At 43.3% G+C, this 20,114-nt stretch overlaps 1 protein-coding gene across 1 annotated transcript in view; it reads right to left on the minus strand.

Moving 5' to 3' along the window:
- MYRFL (myelin regulatory factor like) overlaps positions 1-20,114 on the minus strand; it is an 86,997-nt gene that overhangs the window by 38,257 nt on the left and 28,626 nt on the right. Inside the window, 6 exon segments of the mRNA XM_045829341.1 lie at positions 5,546-5,746; positions 13,319-13,409; positions 15,285-15,337; positions 15,339-15,396; positions 16,753-16,829; positions 19,109-19,304. Of these exon segments, the coding sequence (XP_045685297.1) occupies positions 5,546-5,746; positions 13,319-13,409; positions 15,285-15,337; positions 15,339-15,396; positions 16,753-16,829; positions 19,109-19,304 (676 nt within the window).

Below are 20,114 nucleotides of genomic sequence, written 5' to 3' on the forward strand. Positions count from 1 at the left end.
TTTCTCAAAAAATAAATAAATAAGATCTTTTAAAAAGTTAATTAATTAAGACAAATTCAGAGCAGGGAGGGCCATGCTGGGAAAGAATGGTCACCATCTCACATGACTATGAGCTCCTTCATTCATTCAACAAATATTTAGTCAGTAGTTACTATGTGTCAGATGCTGTTTCAGGCACTGGAGATGACTGTTTCTCATCTGGGGTTCAAATTTTAATAAAAGTTCTATTCCTTAGGGTAAGGCCTGTGTCTTGTTTATTTCAGGAACTGCACAGTGCCCAGCAAAGTGCCTGATACAACAGGCACCCAGAACTTCATGGCAGAAAAGAAGGAGTAAAAGCATGGAGGTGGTGAAATGGTAGAACAATCCCTGACACTAACAGAATGGAAGACAGGGAATCGATCAGGAGCTAGCCTGGACTGGCCTCCTGGCCATGCTGGCCAGGCCCTACCCAGTCCCCCACTCCCATACCTTTGGGAGTCCCGCGCTGCCTTGCCTAATTTTCATTATCCCCATGGCTCCTGCATGAGCCCCCAGTGGAGTCCAAAGATGAGGCAGTGTCAGTTTCTTTGCTGCAGATGAAAAGCAGAGAAGGATGGGTCCTCATTCAGGCTGTCCAGGCTACATAGAGGGAAAATGACCCCTGGTGTCTAAGTTGGATCCTTGAATGCATTTTTCCCAAAGACACATTGCTAAACATAGCAATTAAGTTCTCTGGTAATGTTACCATTGTATTTCAGACAGATTTTTGCCCCAAGAAAAATTTGAGGGTTGGCTTGGGGATCTGAAGACCTATAATAATGTTTCTGTAAGAAAAATGCTCTCCTGATGTCTGACTTGTAGGCTTTCCAAAGCTAAATATAAACCACCTGTGTTGCATGTTCCCTAGGTGTGCACTTGGCCTAGAGAAAACCCTTGGGGCGAGGGCTGCGCCGCGGCGGGACCCTCCTCCAGGAACCATTCACAGACCTGCACTTAACGCCACGCCTTGCTCCTCATGTGTGTTGAGCAAGAAGCTAGAAACTAAAATTATAGTGTCTGATTTGATCTTGCCCACAGCAGTTTTGGAAAGTTTTAACCATAAATGCAAATGGCCTTTGCTGTCATGCTGCTTCATGCCCAAGGCTTCGTATCCTTAACCCAAGAACTGCACCACAGGCCCTGGCCAGGCAGCTCGTTTGGTTAGAGTGTCATCCAGCGTCAAGGCTGCAGGTTCGATTTCCAGTCAGGGCACATACAAGAACCAACCAACGAATGTCCCTCTCTCTCTCCCCGCCTTCCTCTCTCCCTCTAAAATCAATAAATAGACATTTAAAAAAAAAGAGGAATTGTACCACAGAGAAGACATTCCAGTCTGTGGAGTCCAGTTAGTTCGGGGAAAGAGCTTTCATTGCACGTCATCTGGCTCTGGCCCACAGCCAGCACGGTCAGAGCTGGTTCACCTCGAGCTAAGGAACTTCTGCATCTGGCTTGTGGCCCTGAGGGCAGACTGCATATTTGACTTTTTCCAGCTCTTCACACTTTTGTCTTTGACTAGCTCACTGCTGGTGTGGTTGAGAGAAAAAAATATTTCAGCATTTCATCTTAATTGATTTTTTTCCAGCTTTTATTTTTTGTGTGTTTTGCTGCCTGTTTCCAGCCTTCACTGCCTTCAACTTTCAACTTTTTTTTTTTGCATCGACATTGATGCTCATTGTACCCCTCTGGTTTTCAGCGTTCCCTTTCTGCCCTAATTTTGTTCAGTTTCCATGGTAAGAGCTGCATTCCCTCCTCCAGTCTGCAGCCACACCAGTAAGCGCAATGACACTTGCTGGGTGAGTCAAGCCGCTCCTCTCAGGCTGACCTCGTTTCCCCAGTGTTTCAGTTCCACAGGTTTCCATCGTACCTGCTTCATCTTCCTGGCATCTTGGCTATGCCTCCAGATGAGCACCAGTGATCTCCACCAGGACTCTCTATGCAGTGCTCATGTGCTTACCATCTGTAAAGCAACCTACATTGCCTTGAGTGAGGAGACGTGGAGCCACGGCAAGGCAGCAACCTGTATTCATGTTCCCTGTCACAGTATTCGGTGACATGTTTGGCCACTATGTTTTGCAACAACTCATGCAGGAGCCAGCTCTGGCCACTGTGCAACCTTAAAGAATGAAGGATACAGGTGTCGCTGCAACTTCTGGAGGGGCTGCTATGCCTGGTGCGGGAGCTACGAGGCCCAGATACTGTTCTTGAAGTAGAGGGTGTACCAACATATCCCCTGGTTCCAGCCTTGGTTGTGACCACCACATCATCATTTTTTCACCTGAAGTCCAGCTCTACCAAGTAGAATGTGCCTTTAAGGCTATTAACCAGAGTGGCCTTCCATCAGCTGTCAGAGGGAAAGAGTGTGCAGTAGTTGTCACACGGGATTCTAGCACAGTGACTCACTTATTCAAGATAACTGAAAACACTGGCTGTGTGGTGACAGGAATGACAGCTGACAACAGATCCCAGGTACAGAGGGCCTGCTATGAGGCAGCTAATTGGAAATACAGCATGGCTATGAGACTCCTATGGACATGCTGTGTAAAAGAATTGCTGGTATTTCTCAGGTCTACACACAGGATGCTGACATGAGGCCTCTCAGTCGCTGTATGATCTGAATTGGTAGAGATGAGAGCAAGGCCCTTGGGTGTACAAGTGAGATACCGCAGGTTATGACGGCGGATTTAAAGCCACTGCAGTGGGAGTAAAACAAACCGGTCAACCAGCTGTCTTGAAAAACAGTGAAGAAATTTGATTGGACATTGGAACAGACAGTGGAAACTGCAATGATATGCCTGTCTACTGTCCTGTCAACTGATTTCAAACCTTCATAAATAGAAGGTGGAGCAGTTACCGTTGAAAATCCTGAATTCAGGATTCTTAGGAAGCAGAGGTTGACGCTCAACTTGTTGTGCCAGCAGAGAGAGAGAGACTGGGCATTGTAGTGGGTTCACCAAACCCTCGACGCCACTTGTCTGTGTTTGGTGACAACAGACCAACATTATGGGGGCCCCTGGACTCTGTAATGAAAAAGGAACCTCTCCCACTCCTGCCACTGAAGTGGTCAGGACTCTATAAAAATTAAAACAGTGCTTTTGGAAAAACAAAAATAAAACAAACAAAAAAGAATGAGGGATGCATGCCTCCAGGGCTGTGCACGTGATCAGATCAGCCGAGGATCCCTCCTCAGCACATTTGGAAGAATGGCTCTGTTTTTATAAGTTGGAGAACCTAAGGGAGAGGTGACGATGAAGTCCACACATCTGTCAGCACCGTCGTCAACACCACCATCCTCTCTCTTATCTGTAATAAATGGCCAATAGGACAAAATTTCTAGAAACATATTTTATAAATGTGGATAGATCTATGAAGAATGAATATGTTAATATGAAATGATGAAATAAATGAATTCCATATACCATATTTTGCCATGTACAATGTGCTCCGTGTATAATGTGCATCCATGTTTTTGGTCCAAACTTTCAGAAAAAAATCTTTCAATTTTTTAATTCCATCTTTTATTTATTTATATTTTGAAATAAAACTGATTATTATATTCCAGGGTATTATTTTGCATACAGATATCATTATTGCTTTCTAGGGTTATACTTTTAATACATAAGCATAAATCAAAGAATTAAAAATGTGTATATAGATATGGGATTAGTACCACCCATATATAATGCACACATACTTACTTTCCCCTCAAAAATTTGGGCAAAAGTGCATATTATACATGGCAAAATATGGTAATTTGCATCTTTTACAAGTAAATAATAATACCTATTTGCTTAGCCCTATACAGCTACAAATTGCTTCACATAGTCAGAAAAAGCCCATGGGTGAAATGAATGTAAGCATTCCCTCTTCACAGAAGAGTGAACAGAGCATAGAATGTCTCTGGGCCAGATCTCCTGGTTTGGTGGGTGCCAAAGATTAAAACTCCAGTTTTCCAGCAGAGCCTGGGCTCCTCTCTGTCCCACTGTGCTGCTGCTATGAGCAGGAAGGGGACCCAGGAATTCCACGTTTGGAGCCTGGATTGGAATGGCATTTCACTTTATGGAGACCACTTCCTAGAAGGGATTTCAGAGGCTCTGGGGAAGTTTGCTATTTTAAGACTTTGTCAAACCAAGGAACACCATTTGAAGATGTTAGGTGCGTAAAGTTCTGCTGACAGGCTGGTGGTAGCAGGAGGGGTTGTGGAGGACTGTCCCCACTTGTCATCTTGCATTTACATTTAGATAAGACCTGGTCGGGATCTGTGCAGCCAATCGCAAGGATGAGCTGAAGGTGGTGTGACTGAAATACAGACGGTTTCTCTGTCTTTGCAATGCGAAGGCATGGTATCTGGGACAGGGATCTGAAAGTGTGTGTGAGAACTTTCTAGCCCTAAGAGTTCCCATCCGGCTGGCAGGTCACAGCTCTTCTAACATGAACCGCAGCTTCACAATCAGCATGAAACTCTACAATTACAGCCATTCTCTGGAATCCTCTCAGCAAAAGAGGACATTCCTTGGCTGGTTTGGAAAACCCAGTGCAGATTTACACAGCAAAAGGAATGCAGTCTGGAAGAATGGCCAGTGATTTACAGATTGTCTCCTATTAACTAAAAAAGAATACGGACAAGAGGCTTAAAGACACTGTTCTGCTACATGCTCAACAATGCTCCCAGGAGAGGCAGTGTGAGTGAGAAGGTGGGGGCGTGGCAGTGAGGGGAAAACAGAATTAAATGGTGGAAGAACTGGGCCCAAGGGGTAACCTAGCATCTTAATCTAATCCCTTAGGTCTTCATAGCTGTTGTGACTTTCCCAGACGATTCAGTACTTATCTCCATAGCTGGAAAAGTATAAAGGGCTCAGTGGGGTCAGGCAGAGAATTTCCATTTCCACCTCATAGATGAAGACACTGAGTTTCAGGGAGGCCAAGCATTTTGTCCAGGCTCACGCTGCTCAGGAGAGGCCCAAGTGGACGAGCAGCCTCCTGACTTCTGGGACTGGTTTCTGATTTCCACCGTGGGTGGTGGGACTGACCGAGGGGGCACAAGCAGGAGGAGCTTCTCCAATGCTCTTCCGAGGAAGATGATGAGTGGGGTGGACCGTGGCTGGCAGGGCCGGGGCCTGGACTCTGGGAGGGAGCAGCTGGAGGGCTCCAGGGGAGTGTTCGCAGAACTGGGCTGAGACAGTGTTTGGAAGATGAATGGGGAAATGGAAACTTGGAGATGAAAAGGAAAAGGCGACCTCCAGCAGTTGACAATGCATGGAGGGAAGGACAGCGGCCTGTGGAAAATACCCCAGAGAGTGGCTGCTGGCGAAGCCCACACAGTGCTGTCATCACCCAGTGCTCCTGTCAGGTGAGTTGTTCTCTCCAGTGGGAACCGCTTGCCAGCCCAGCAGAGGTGGTAATGGCTGCAACACTCACAGTCGCTGAGCAGGCAGAAATGCCCCAGGCGAGGTGTGTCAGAGGCCAGGAGTGCCCATGCACCTGACTCAGGTGTCAGACGAGGGGTCCAAGCCTGCCCTGTGCTCACCTCCTGGATATTCTGCTTTGCCCGGCTGTCAGAGGGCTGCATAATTATCCCCATCACTTTCATGTTGCCACAGACGACCAGGGCCTCCTCCAGGGCATCTGTGTTTATTCCCACTCGACCATGACAGACAACAGATTCTGGAACTTGTCCTCGCTGCCTTAATGCATCACTGTCATTTTCAAATTGCCCAGGGTTAGAGGCCTGGAAAAAATACATAAACATATTACAATTAAAGTTACAGTGGTAGGAACAGATGATCATTTTAGTCCTCACAGCAAAGGGAAACCATGCATCAAAGTCTTTCATCTGAGAATCCTATGTGGGATTCTGTGGCCCCACAGCTCAGACTGTGGCCCCACGAGCAGGAGCTTAGTTCGCCACGTTCGGGAACATCCAGTCCCTATTGTGTGCACCTGGAACCGGTGATGCGTCAGTTGTACAGGGAGAAAGACGGAGAAACTCACAGGGACTGTCTTTTCAGGGATCATAATGGTTTTAAAACCAGAACATTACATCAGAAAACATTAGAAGTTTATTAACGCTCAGATAAATAAAAATACCTTCCATTTAGGTAGCCTTTTTATAGTTTCAAACACTTTCATATTTATGATTTCATACACAATTGACTAACAAATGACAATGCAGATATATTTCATAGAGTTCAGCTCTTCCCTAAGCACAGATGATATTGAAGAATAATAACAGCTGCATTTTGTGTGCAAATCCACACCTCAATCCTATGAGGTATACACTATTACCCTCATTTTATTGATACTGAGACTCTGAAAGGATAAACATATTGCCCAAGGCCACAAAGCTAATAAGTTCTGGAGCTAGAATTATACTTCTTTTGATTATTAAATGATACTAAGTTTACCTTTTTGTTCTGTTGCCTACAAGGAGGCCTGGTCAAATGTGGTCTTCAGAGAAGAGCCAAGTGAAACTTTAGACCAGACAAAGTTCTGGAGGTTTTACTCTTAAATAAAATTCCTATTGAAATATTTTCCACTGTCCTGCCTTCCCTGTTCCCTGTAGCTGCTAAATACATTTCCAAACATCTTTTTCAAATCCATCAAAATCTTCCTAGCAAAATTAATTTGTTTTTAAAATTATGACCTACCCTTATAAATCTGATTTTTGTGTGTTTGAGGCAGGTTGTCAGAAATTCAGACAAAACAGTAGGGACCCTGATCATCTAAAAAGTCAGCACAAATACAAAGTCTTCAGTTTTTACCTTTCTGACAGGACACAGGAGACATCTCGAACTCGGCATCTGAATGTGCCCAGATTAGCTCTAAGTACATGCAAGGAACCCATGACTGCGGTTCCCCCAAGGACAGGGACTGAGGGACACAGTGGCTGGGGTGGGAGGGAGATTTACTCTTCACTGTACACTCTCAGTATGGTTTGAATGTTTTTTACCATATGCATGTGTTTGCAACTTAAAGATAGTAATTAAAAGAAATCACAAGGTGTACTTCTCAGTCTGGGTTCAGTTAAAGAATTTGTGGGTGTCTTCAATGTCCAACCCCTGGGCTTCCTGGAAAACTCAGCCACTGACACTTGATAGACAAAGGCGTGGAGGAATATAAAGTAACAACGAGGAACGTTGTATTGTGAGAGTTCACTTGAACAAAGAGCTTTTCTGCAAAATCCCTAGAGACCCCTTGGCTGTGAATGGCAAATTGGCTTTGACTCAAATCCTTTTATAGCAAGCAATCAACTAAATCCAAAGGTATGCCGTATAAAATGTTGATGTATTTTGCTCTACTCAGAACATAATGAGCCAGCCACTTCAAGCAAACAAAATAGGACAGTGATGAATTTTTTTTTTCTTAATGAGCTTTGGGATAATTATCATCATGTTGGTAACTGTTACTGGAACAGCAGATGTAAGTAGATTTAATTTTTTGGAACTATTACAACAATCTTGCTTGGCTTTCATTGCATGAGAATTCAAATCCCTAAAATATGTTCAAATCATTTTAGTGAGGGCCAGAGACTTACATGTTTTAAATATATAGCCCTAAGGAGGGTCCTTATCCCTAATGGAAATGTAATTATAAAATCTGTGAACTTGTTTTCCTTCTCTGGTATCCAGAATCTTAACATATGGCGGCAAACTACAAAGAAATCACAGAAAACCTCTGGAATTATGAAGTTGGATTCACATTCAGCCCAACAGTAGATGATTAATATCAAATATCAAAATAAATTTAAGTTTCTAAATTACTGTTATTATTTATTCCACAGCCTTATACATTGAGGAAAGACCTGAACATTTTAGTTTATGTTATGACACAAACTGGCTGTGTGACCTTGGGGCAGTCAACCCTTCCATATCAGTTTTCTCCTCTGAAGAATAAAGATAATAATGTCTTCTTTACCTGTCTTACAGGGTTGTGGGAATACACTGAAACCATGTACATATAAGCACTGGAAAACTGAAGATAGTCTCAAATTTATTCTCAATATACTCTGCTGTGCATAGCAACCAGTGTCCAACCTATAACTGATTAATCTGTTGTCCTCAGCCACACACCTGCAGAGCTGCATAATTGTGGTGGGGGTGGGGGAAGGGAGGGAAAAATATCCCACACACAAAGAGTAGAATGAAAATGGTGCCCCCTGCAGGTGCTTGGAATAGGAAACAGTAATTAATAGTAGTTTGAAGCTTGCTCTAAGTTTGGAAGGAAAAACTGGAATTTCTCTGCTTTACCCTTGTTTGGGTTTCTAAAGCAATAATACCTAAAGAGCATAATAAGAGAGCTTGAGCTGAAGAAGGAAACTTGTAAGAAATCAATTTTGAGACCTGTGGGTAATAGGTCTCAAAATGGTCTCTGCTCATGTTACTCAAAATGTGGTCTGCAGGCCAGCAGGTAGCATCCCCTAGAAGCTTGTGAAAAATACACATTCTTGGGCATCTCCAACCTACTGAATCTAAAACTGTGGGGCTACAACCCAGGTGTCTGGCCCATCTTTGAAAGACAGACAGAAGGGCTTCTGGTCAAGATATAGGTGTAGGTAGACATGCTTCACCTCCTCAAGCAACCACAAGAATAACTACAACTACACCTCAAAACAAATAACACCCAGAACTGTCAGAAAATCGAATTGTATGGAAGTCTGACAACCAAGGATTTAAAGAAGCCACATTCATCCAGAAGGGGAGGAGGAGAGAAGATGCGGAGTCAGGGTGGAGCGGTGAAGAGACACTGTGGTGCAGAGAGGTGGTGGCCGTGGCAGAAAAGGTGGTCCCACATTCACATGTGGTGGATAAAAATCAGGAGGGATACTTCGGGAGTGAGCAATCCCAGACCCAGGCCAGACCACACAGCCCAGGGTTCCAGTTTTGGGAGATAAATCCCCAAGACTTCTGGCTCTAAAAACCAGTGGGAGCTGGGGTGGCAGAAGAAACTGCTAGTTTTTCAAGAGACTCTGCTTAAAAGGCCTACATGGACTTAGAACACACGCAAACACACCCATACTGGGATTCATCACCAGGGCAACAGCTGGAAGAGCAACAGCCACATATGAGAAGTGGGTGAAGTGACTGGAAATGTGGTGAGTGCCAGGTAAATCCCCAGAAGCCAGGCAGCAGCATTGCCCCCTCTCCAAACCCTCCCCCAAACCAAACCACAAAGTGGTGAAGCAGGTTGCCCTGCCCTGGCAAATACCTATGGCTCTGCCCCATACAACTTAACAGGTGCACTAAGAGAGTCAAAGCAGTTCTACCCAATACACAGAAACAAATACAGGGAGGCTGTGAAATTGAGGAGACAAAGAAGGCATATGGCCCAAATGAAAGAACAGAACAAAACCCCAGAAAAAGAACTAAACAAAATGGAGATAGCCAACCTATCAGATGCAGAGTTCAAAACACTGGTGATCAGGATGCTCAGAGAACTCATTGAGTATGGCAAAAGCACAAGGGAAGAAATGAAGGCTACATTGAGTAAAACAAAGAAAAATGCACAGGGAACCAACAGGGAAGGGAAGGAAGTTGGGATTCAGATCAATGATTTGGAACATAAGGAAGAAATAAGCATTAAACCAGAGCAGACAAAAAAAACAAGATTCAGAAAAATAAGGATCATAAAAGAAGTCTCCGGGACATCTCCAAATGTGCCAATATCTGAATCATAGGGCTTTCAGAAGGAGAAGAGGAAGAGCAAGAAGTTGAAAACTTATTTGAAAAAATAATAAAAGAAAACTTCCCTAATTTTGGCAAAGGAAATACACATACATGTCCAAGAAGCACAGAGAGTCCCAAACAAGTAGGACCCAAAGGGGATCAGACCAAGTCAAATAATAATAAGATACCAAAGGTTAAAAATAAAAAGAGAATCTTAAAAGCAAAAAGAGAAAAACAGCATTACCTACAAAGGAGTTCCCATAAGACTGTCAGCTGATTTCTCAAAAGAAACTTTGCTGGCAAGAAGTATTCAAAGTGATGAAAAACAAAGACCTACAACCTAGATTACTCCGTCCAGCAAAGCTTTTATTTAGAATAGAAGGGCAGATAAAGGGCTTCCCAGATAAGGTAAAGCTAAAGGAGTTCATCACCACCAAGCCATTATTACATGAAATATTAAAGGAACTTTAGAAAAAGAAGAAAGTCAAAACTATGAATAATAAAATGACAACAAATTCACAACTATCAACAAATGAATCTAAAAACAAAACAAAACAAACAAGCAAGGCAAAAAATAACTAAGCAAACGACCAGAACAGGAAAAGAATCATAGATATGGAGATCATTTGGAGAGTTGTCAGCTGAGAAGAGGAAGGGGGAGAATGGGGGAAAAGGCACAGGGAATAAGAAGGATAATAGGTAGGTACATAATAGACAGGGGAAGGTTAAGAATAGGATAGGAAATGGAGAAGCCAAAGAACTTATATGTGTGACCCATGAACATGAACTAAGGGGAAGGGGAATGCTGGAGGGAAGGGGGGTGTACTGGGCAGAAGTGGACAAGGGGTGGGGGCGGAATTGGGACAACTGTAATAGCATAATCAATAAAATATACTTAAAAAAAGAAAAGACAGACGGAAGCAATCACTCCTCCAGTTTGCGGCACAGCAGTGAACCAGGTTTAATGATGTGTTTTAGAAGAAATGTGGAGCTGAAGGAAAGCCTAGTCATTAACAAGGAGAGTCTGAAGGAACTCCACTGGGGAATGTTCTCAAAACATGCATCTGGGAAATACATCTGTTCTTGGGAGCAAAGCTTAATTTCCATTAAATTGGTCAATTTACACTATGGGGCCATAATATATTTCTAAAGCTGATTTGACTGACAGCCCAGGAGAACAGTTACTGGGTCCTGCTCACGATTTTCTCTGCAAAGAGAATGCTGACGAGCTTGGTTCCTGAACCCCTGCTGGAGGCCTGGCCCCCATCTATTCCAGACTTCATGCAGTCACCTTATGTGGATCTCTGCTATTGGGAGGGATGATTCTTAGGCCTCAAAAGGAATCTGAATTTGATAAATGCGATTTGTAGTTCATTTAGTGTACAGCTTTGTAGATCTTTGATTGCCAAAGTTTTTTTCCTTCATTCTGGAGCTCAGACTAACAGAGCCAGACCATGGCCTAAGAGGGCACATCCGCATTTTTGTAGAACGTAGGCTGATCTGCCTCCTGCCCAACGCATGACACATATACCAGCATGGAGCTTTCTAGAACCTCAGTGGTAGGAAATGTGCTCTGCGGACATTTCTAAAACTCATTGATGCAAACAGTATAACCATTTCTGAAATTGTTTTTTTCTTAGTTGGCTTAAACATTAAACAAATAGATTCAAAAGTCTGCATTCATTTTTCACTTCTGCATTTTGAGTTAGAATGAAATAAAGTCAATAAGATATTTCTAGTGTTGGGGGAAGGTTTTGTGTTATCTACCACTATAATTGTTCTCATTTTTGTTAGGATAACCCATATGTTACCCAGCACACTTGTATAATAGGGCATTGTCTTTAAACAAAAATTATGGCTAGGAGAAAGCATCAAATCTGGAGTGTAATCATTTCTTTCCTGTTTTTTAATGCAATCATTTCTTAAAAATAAAAATTCACTGAATGACGTGACACCCAATTTATACTGAGTAAATATTTCTCTTTTTTAGTATTCATACTGAATATAAATTGTAGAAGTTTTTCAGCTTCTCAAAGTCATCATCATGAGTTAGACTGTTGCATGTTTTGGATATGAGGAGATGCTGATGAACAGAGTTTGGGTCACAGCACGTCAGACAGAGGGGTCGGTCTCGGATGGCTGCTGTGTGAACCTGCGCAGCAGCCAGAAGATAGCTTTGCTGGAGCTGCCAGCAGGAAATGGAGGAACCTCAACACCAAGTAAATTATTCAAAGTATGCAGGTGACTAGCAGACAGCCTGATGCAAATGTGAGCTGTACAGGACTCTGGTACCTCTCAGTTTATTCCTTCCTATGAGAAACCAGAAATGATAAATGACCTAGGTTTCTAGACTTTATTTCAAATCAGATTCATTACTGCATCAAAGCAATCCCAGATTACATGGGGTGAGGTGTCCCAGACTACCCTGAACCCTGCTGAGGGAGGGACGGGAAGCTCTGTCCTTGGCTCAGGACCAGGGGAGAGAGCCTCACCTGCCACAGGTTAGATCAGGCCTCACAAAACGCAGCCTCAGGTGTGCACGCTGGCAGGCCCAGAGCCTGGTTCTCACCCAGGACTTCTGAACACATTGGGGTTCCACCACATTTCCATCATTACTTCACCTCCATTAAAACTCTGAACCCCAGTTTAAGGATTTCCACTAAGAGGTGGCTGATTATTTTTAATTGACTACAAGAACTACAGAGGGCCCTTTGTTTCAGGATAGTTCAAGGCAAGCCAGAAGGACTCACTTCCCCCAACAGACAGATCTCATCCCCAGACCTAAGGTTAACAGCCTCCTGTGTTGTCATGCACAGTGAATGCTTATTGAAGTCCTCACATCCTCCCTGTGTCACTTCGAACAGCCATGACAACCACACCCTCCCAGGGCTACCCAGCCTGTGCTTACCTGTCCCCTCACACCCCGGGGCATTCCCAGCAGTGGCCAGCCTGGCCTCACGCAGCTGCAGCTGCAGCTGCCAACAGCTTTATGTTCTCGTGGCTGCCAAGATTCTGTCCACAGCTGTGACCAATCAGTCATTCAGCAAAATGTGATGAACCATGACCATGTGCTAGGCAGGGGTCCAGATGTCCCTGGGGTCACCCACCACCTTAGGGCATGGAGGGCCTTCCTGCCACTTTCTCTGTCCTGTGGGCTTTGGGGTCCGATGGAACTGGGTTGTACCTGGGTTCCATCAGTTACAAGCTGTGTGATCACAGATAAGTCTCCTACCCGCTTGCCCCTCCCTTCCTCTGGGGTATAAAGAATGTGATCCAAATGTAAAACCATATAAAATGATGTCATATATAGAGAATTTACCTCAGTGCCTGAAATACAGTGTAAAAACCAGGGTTTCCCAACTGCAGCACTGTGAGCTTTCAGGAGGATGGTCCTGTGTTGTGGGGGTTGTCCTGTGCTCTGTAAGGGGCGGAGCAGTGTCCCCGGCCTTTACACGTTAGGTGACAGCACCCCTACCTGTGACACCCAAAAGTATTTGCAGACATTACCAAATGACCCCTGGGGGACAGAAGTTTTCCTGGTTGAGAACCACTGTGTAAAAATGAAAATAATAGTATCTGCTATTACCATCCTCAAGAAAAGCATGTGGGATCCAGAGAAGGCAAGGAAAGGAGCTCACCCTTACAACGATCCCTTTGGAGATGTGGGCAGACAACAGATAGAACTGGCCTTGGTGAGCAGCATGCAGTCCAACCACCGACCTGAAGTTTCTAATTCAAAAACACTAGACCAATAGCGGCACATCAGGGAACAGAGACATAATCTGTGCGATCAAATGCCACCCGCGGTTTATCAATCCTGAATTTACACAGATGAGTTTACTCATTTAAAGATTGCATGTTTAGCCCTGGCTGGCGTAGCTCAGTGGATTGAGTGGGGGCTGCAAACCAAAGTGTCACAGGTTCGATTCCCAGTCAAGGTACATGCCTGAGTTGCAGGCCATGATCCCCAGCAACCGCACATTGATGTTTCTCTCTCTCTCTCTCTTTCTCCTTCCCTTTCCTCTCTAAAAATAAATAAAATCTTAAAAAAAAATAAAGATTGCATGTTTAAATATTTTACTCCTCTGCTTTAAGTTGCCCCTCCTGTGGAAAGAGAGAGCATTTGATTCACTCGCTGTTGGTCCGGGTCCTCCCTTTGCCCGGTTTGAGGTATCTGAGCTGCATGGCCTTCATTGGGGAGTCATCCCGCTGGCAGCCCTGGCTCAGCCCATCTGTACGGGCTGTGTTCCTGGGCCCTCAACACAGCATAGCTCACAAACACGTGCACAGTGGGAAGCCACCTTAGAGTCCCCTTGTCCACAGTCACCCAAGCCCCATGTCCCAGGCCTCAGTGGAGGGGGACTCAGTAGGGTTTGTTCAGCCACCCTGGACCCTTCCCACCCTAAACTGTTCTTGGCCGCGTACCCTGTACCTTGCACACCCCCCAGTCATGACTTTAGTCAAAGGCCTGGCCCCTCCCCTCCAATCGCTCCCAATGGCAATTTTCATCAGTTATTTCAATCGCTTCTTCATATGTACCACCACTGAGAAATTTTTAAGATCTGACCACTTCTTGAAAGTCAAAATAAAAATTACCCCTATCAGAGCAGCTTTTGCATTAATAACTGCATGAAAAAATACCACCAAGTCCCTCTGTAACACTCTACAAATTCTCATATCCCTAGAGAATGAGTTCTCCTCTGTATCTAAAGTAAATCAGTAATAGTAAGAATTGTTGTTGTTGTTGTTATTAGTGTTGGCTACCACCTACCAAGTGCTAGTGTGTCAGGAATTGGGCTAGCAGTTTAACTACATCATTTCATTTAGATCCCCAAAGGACCCTATTGGAGTAGAATATGGTTATTGTCCCCATTGTACAGAAGAGGAAAATGAATCTCAGAGAGGTTAAGTTGTGTGCTCAAGGTCACCCAGCTAGTAAATGGCAGTATCACCTATTCACACTCAATTCCGTCCAACTCCAAAACCAGTGGTTCTCGAACATGTTATGCATCAGCGTCGCCTCAAGGGCTTGTGAAAATACGAACTGCTGGGCCTCACTGCCAGCGTGTTTGATTCAGTAGGTCTTTGGTGAGGCCTGAGAACTTGTTTTTCTAATAACTGTTCAGGTTATACTATCTCTGAAAGTCCTGGAACCACACTATGGGAACTGCAGGTCTAAATTATTCATGCAAATTTATCTTCTTTTTTAATCCAAAAAGGCTATATAGCAGAGCTGCAGGGTTCAGGGCACCCTATTAGTGAGCAGCACACGGGTTTGAGAACCGCAGTCGCCCTTCCTCAGCCCTTGGATGCCAATGAGACATAAACGCATGGTGACTCCAGAGAATCATGGAGGCAACCAAGGCGAGTGGGTTCGGGGCTGGGCAGCAGAGCAGGCATTGCAGGGGTGAGGATGGAAGGAGAAAGGTGTCTAAGGGTAAGTGAGATATGTCAATAAGCTGAATCAGGGAAGGAAGGGACACAGCTGAGGGAGGCCCGGTTTGCAGGCTAGTAGGGCCTAGAGGAGCAGAGAGGCCTGTGGAGGGCACTCCCTGGTCGTACAAAGCACCGGCCACCCCCTGGTGGACACAGTGACGCTGGTACCTCTGGTCAGGATTTGGTTTCCCTTCCTTTCTCATGTTATTTGCTGTGGTTTCAACGGAAGCGTAGTCGGCCCAATGTTACTTTGGGGATGTGGTTGGCCAGTAAGTCAATTCTAAAACAAACAGCAGAAATACCAAAAGACTGTAAAAGCACATAGAGTCTTTGAGCATATGTAGCCCATCTGAGATTCTCAAGCGTGTTCAGTCCCCAGTTCCTGTCACACTGCAGAGGACAGTTTATTCCAGTGACTGACTTTTAATAAACCATCCATAGCGAGGCCAGGAATGGGGGCCAGGAAAGTCCACGGAATAACCCTTGAGTGGAAACGCGCATCCCGCAGGAGCTCAGGCCCAGACCTTCTGACTCATAAGGGCTGTGTGCTCTTGATGGACTCTTTCACCTCCACAACGAGGAGAAAAGACGTATTTTATTTGTGCTTCTGCTTCTGCGGCACTCACTTCCTCACTGAAGCAATTTCTCTAGGTTTCTCATGAATTCCTTCACACCTCCTTCATGTATTTGCCCTCTCCTGGCCTGGCTGTGGGAGGCTGCTTGTTCCCAAGGACGACCACACACAGCCTTCCCCACCAAGGGAGAGCCGGATGCACCAGGCAGGTTGAGAGCTGTGCTGGTACACGAGGCTCCTGCTTGAGCATCAGGCTGAGCTCCTGCCTGGTCCCAGCTAAGGGGCCATCTTCCTCCCAGCCCAAATGGGACTGACTCAGGGTCAAAACATTAAACATCTCAATGGTATCCCAGCCAAATCAGTTGTTGAAAAGCAAATCCCACTCCAAAGTGATTCTACAGAGGACTCTCTTTGGACCACCATATTACTTTGGATAATCCCAATCCTATATGCTTTCTATTTTGGAACCCATTAAGCAATCTATCAATATAGCTTTAGAAGAGAAAAAATAAACTGTAAGCACAGGATGGATCCAGGGCCTTAAATTTAATTTTATCAGCATTGTGCCAACTTAAATGAAAAATTAAAAGATCTAACCATAATCTATCTCAAGGAACCAAGACTGTTAGCAAATAGTAAATAATTATAAAAATAAAAATGACTTAAAAATGGAGCTTTTTAAAAAAAGATTTTATTTATTTATTTTCAAAGAGGGAAGGGAGGGAGAAAGAGAGAGAGAAACATCAATGTGCGGTTGCTTGGGGCCGTGGCCTGCAAACCAGGCATGTGCCCTGACTGGGAATCAAACTTTGGTTTGCAGCCTGCGCTCAATCCACTGAGCTATGCCAGCCAGGGCTAAGATGGAGCTTTTTATAAGAAATTTTTTTGTAACTAGTTTGATGCATTTTACCTACTTTATTTTTGTGGACAGCATATGTTCATAAATTTATATATTATTATTTAGTTTTTACAGAAAGATTCATTTCAAATAAGCAAAATAAACTGGGCAATAGGTTTTCTTCCCAAAACACTTACAAAAGAATTCAGAAAAGAAGTTCTTACTCCACAGGATTGAAAATCTTTTTCCTTCTATCTGCTTAGGATTGTTCAATAGCAATTACTTGATTGGTGGCTTCCACCTGTGTAAAACAACATAAAGAAAAAATTTAATAAACTAATTTATTAATAAAAATGTCCATTAGTAAATAATGTTCAAGTACTTTAAAGGTTTTCCAAGGTATTAATCTAGGCACTGGGCCGGAGGGGCAAGTCACTGAAAAGACATGTAAAGCAATGGCTCCGACCTTAGAGCAGTATGCTATTGGTGAGAAAAGAAACAAATACCTGTAAAGCTACACAGTGAAAACACAAGGCCACAGAGTATCCCAGGGAAACAGTGAGTACAGAATGGGCCAGTAGAAACATCAGTTGCAAAACACAGGAGCAACATAGCTCAAAGAAGGCATGCATTCCTGTGTTCATGCATTCATTTATTCATAGATACTTGTTGAGCACCTGCTCTACACCAGGCATTGCTCACGGCAATAGAGATGAGAAGTTGACCAAATTGACAGAAATCCATGCTCTTGCAGAGCTTATGCTCTAATAAGAAAATGCAATGGTAATAAAAAAGTACAGGAAATAGTGTTTACTCAGTACTTGCTACGAACTCTCCTTGTCATTAGTGATCATCGGCAATGACAGGGTGCGACCTACCCTATCATCTGTGGCTGTGGGTGTCCCTTCACACGGTGAAAATTCTTCTGAAAAGCCACTGGGCAAACTACATTAAGAGATTAATAATGTTCATTCTTTCAATATGTAAATTCTGCTGGAATTTATCTTCACGAAAAAGTGGATGTATATAGATGTTTACTGCAGTTTTACTAACAAGAAAAATTGGAAATAAAACAAACAATGATATAGGAAATTATAGAGTACCTCTATACTATAGAAATCTGTGTCATCTTTGTAAACAATAGTTTGATAGAGTCTTTACTATCATATTGTGTTATTTTTTTACACTATATTAACAATATGAGATCAATTTTAATAACAGAAAATTAAGGAAAAATAAGCTACCAAATGGTGGATCCCAAATATGAATTATTTTTTTCTCTTTAATATTTTTCTATTATGTTTCAACATTTTTACAGTAGAATTATTACTTCCAAAAATCAGGAAAATGTGGGTATTTGGTTTTGCTTGTTTGTACTTGCTTTTATTGTGCTCCGTTTGGTTTGGTTTGGTTTGGTTTGGTTTAGTGTGAAAGCTCAGTCTGAAGGAAGAGCAGCTGATGTGCCCAGCAGTCCAGCCCCATTTTGGGAAGCTAAGCCCAGATTAATGATCAGAATAAAATATGTGGACAATAGCCACTCCCCCTAAGGTACAAGATCTGAGGTAATAATTTATTAGATACTCATTGGCCAATCACAACTCATCCTGCCCAGCTCTATCATCTATTATCTTGGATGAATTCTGTAACATTCTAAGCCTCAGTCTACCCTCTCTGTTAAACTGGAAAAGAGGGGACGTTGACTGGATTAGTGGTTTGTTCACTTTTTTTTAAGTCAGGGACCTCTTTGAGAATTTGGTGAAAACTTTGAATCTACTCCATATGAAAATGAACCAGCATCAAAAAGTATAAAACAATTAAGACCATATTTAGTAAAAGAAGTGCAAGATTTATTCACTGAAAACTGCAAAAGTGCAGTTTGATGTGGTATTTTGCCAGTTTGAGCCCAGGTTTAAGAAATTAGCAGCTTCTGCCCTGACCGGTGTGGCTCAGTTGGCTGGGGGTCACTCTGCAAAGGGAAAGGTCACGGTTGGATTCCTGGTCAGGGCCCACGCCTGGATTGTGGGTTTGGTCCCTAGTCTGGGCACATACAAGAGGCAACTGATTGATGTTTCTCTCTCACAATGGTGTTTTTCTCCCTCTCTTTCTCCCTTCCTTCCCTTCTATCTGAAAATAAATAAATAAAATCTTTTTGAAAAGAAATTAGCAGCTTCTGCTCCCTCTGTCCTGGAACACTTATTCTTAGAACCCAAACTCCATGCTGTGTGGAAGCACATGGGACCTATTCTTAGGTCCCATGGAGAGGCAGCATGGGGAAGAGCCCTGGCCTTCCAGCCCCTTTGACCCCCTGGCTGACGGCTGCATGCGCCAGACAGGCATGTAAATGAGCCTTCTTGCAAATTGGATTCAGCAAATTGGAGCTGCCCCAGCTGATGACTCCTGAACAGAGATGAACAATCAGAGCAAAGCCCTAACCAAGTAGCAGATTTGTGACCCAAATAAATGATTGTTAGCATTTTATGTTACTGAGTTTTGAGATAGTTTGTTACTCAGCAACAGACCACTGAAACACTTCATAAATGTTGGCTGAATTAAATGGGACTAAATAAATAAAAAACTTACCTTAACCCTGAAAGCTTTCAAGTAAAACATTTCTATTGGCTGTAGGCCCATTTGGGTTTTGACAAATTTTGCACTTCCCCAAACTTGGATACAAATGGTTATCTGGAAATGGTTCTTCTTTTGGCAAACAGAAGCCTCGTCTGCCAGTGAAAAATTGAATCCTTTGTCTGCAACAACTCAGAAGCCTACATTGGGTCTATGGAAAGAGGAATCTAGAAACCAGTTTCACAAATATTTTCTACACATTTTCTTTCATTAACCATATTAATTGTATAAACACTTCGAGAAAATATAGTGCAGTGAGTTCCTTTTGCTATATTTAATCCATCAGTTTTGTGCATTTTTACTGAGAAAATGAATACAATATTTTCAAAACACAGCTGGCTCCCTCGCAGCTTTTTGTCGTGGCCCCAGGAAGGTGCATAGTTCTCACCAAACGCAGGCACTGTTTCCTCGGCCACCTGTTCCCCTTGTGTTTCTGCCCTCCTCCAGTAACCTGACTCCACCTGACTCCACCATACAGCAGGAAGACATAGGCCAGAAGTTGGGAAGTCCCTGCACTACTCAGACTTGTGAAATATTTATCTCTGTGCTTCTTTAAAAAAAAAAAAAAAGAAGTCTCTACCTTTTATCAGCAATACCATACTTGAATAGTTACTCAGACGAATGAATATCCCTCCTACTGGTGATCACATGAGTAAAGTAGACAGGTCAAAATACCAGGGACAGCTTTACCCCGGATCAACCAAAGTCAGCCATTCTACTGACTGAGAATTTGTCTCCTCCAGATAGAAGTCAGGTCCTTTTCACTCACCCAGGCTGAACAGCACCGCCAACCTCCTGGCTGGTTATTTCTGCAGGAGGGAATGCAATGGTAGTGGCATGGCTAAAAAAAATCAGCCTCTTGCTTTACTTGTTTTAATCAAATCATTTTCAATAGAAGCTTACATGTTTAATTAAATGCTTAGTTAATTAAACATTTTATATGTGTAAATACTTTTAAACA

The sequence above is a fragment of the Phyllostomus hastatus genome, unplaced genomic scaffold (genome assembly GCF_019186645.2).
Source record: "Phyllostomus hastatus isolate PE091 unplaced genomic scaffold, TTU_PhHast_1.1 phas_scaffold_93, whole genome shotgun sequence".
Lineage (NCBI taxonomy): Eukaryota > Metazoa > Chordata > Mammalia > Chiroptera > Phyllostomidae > Phyllostomus > Phyllostomus hastatus.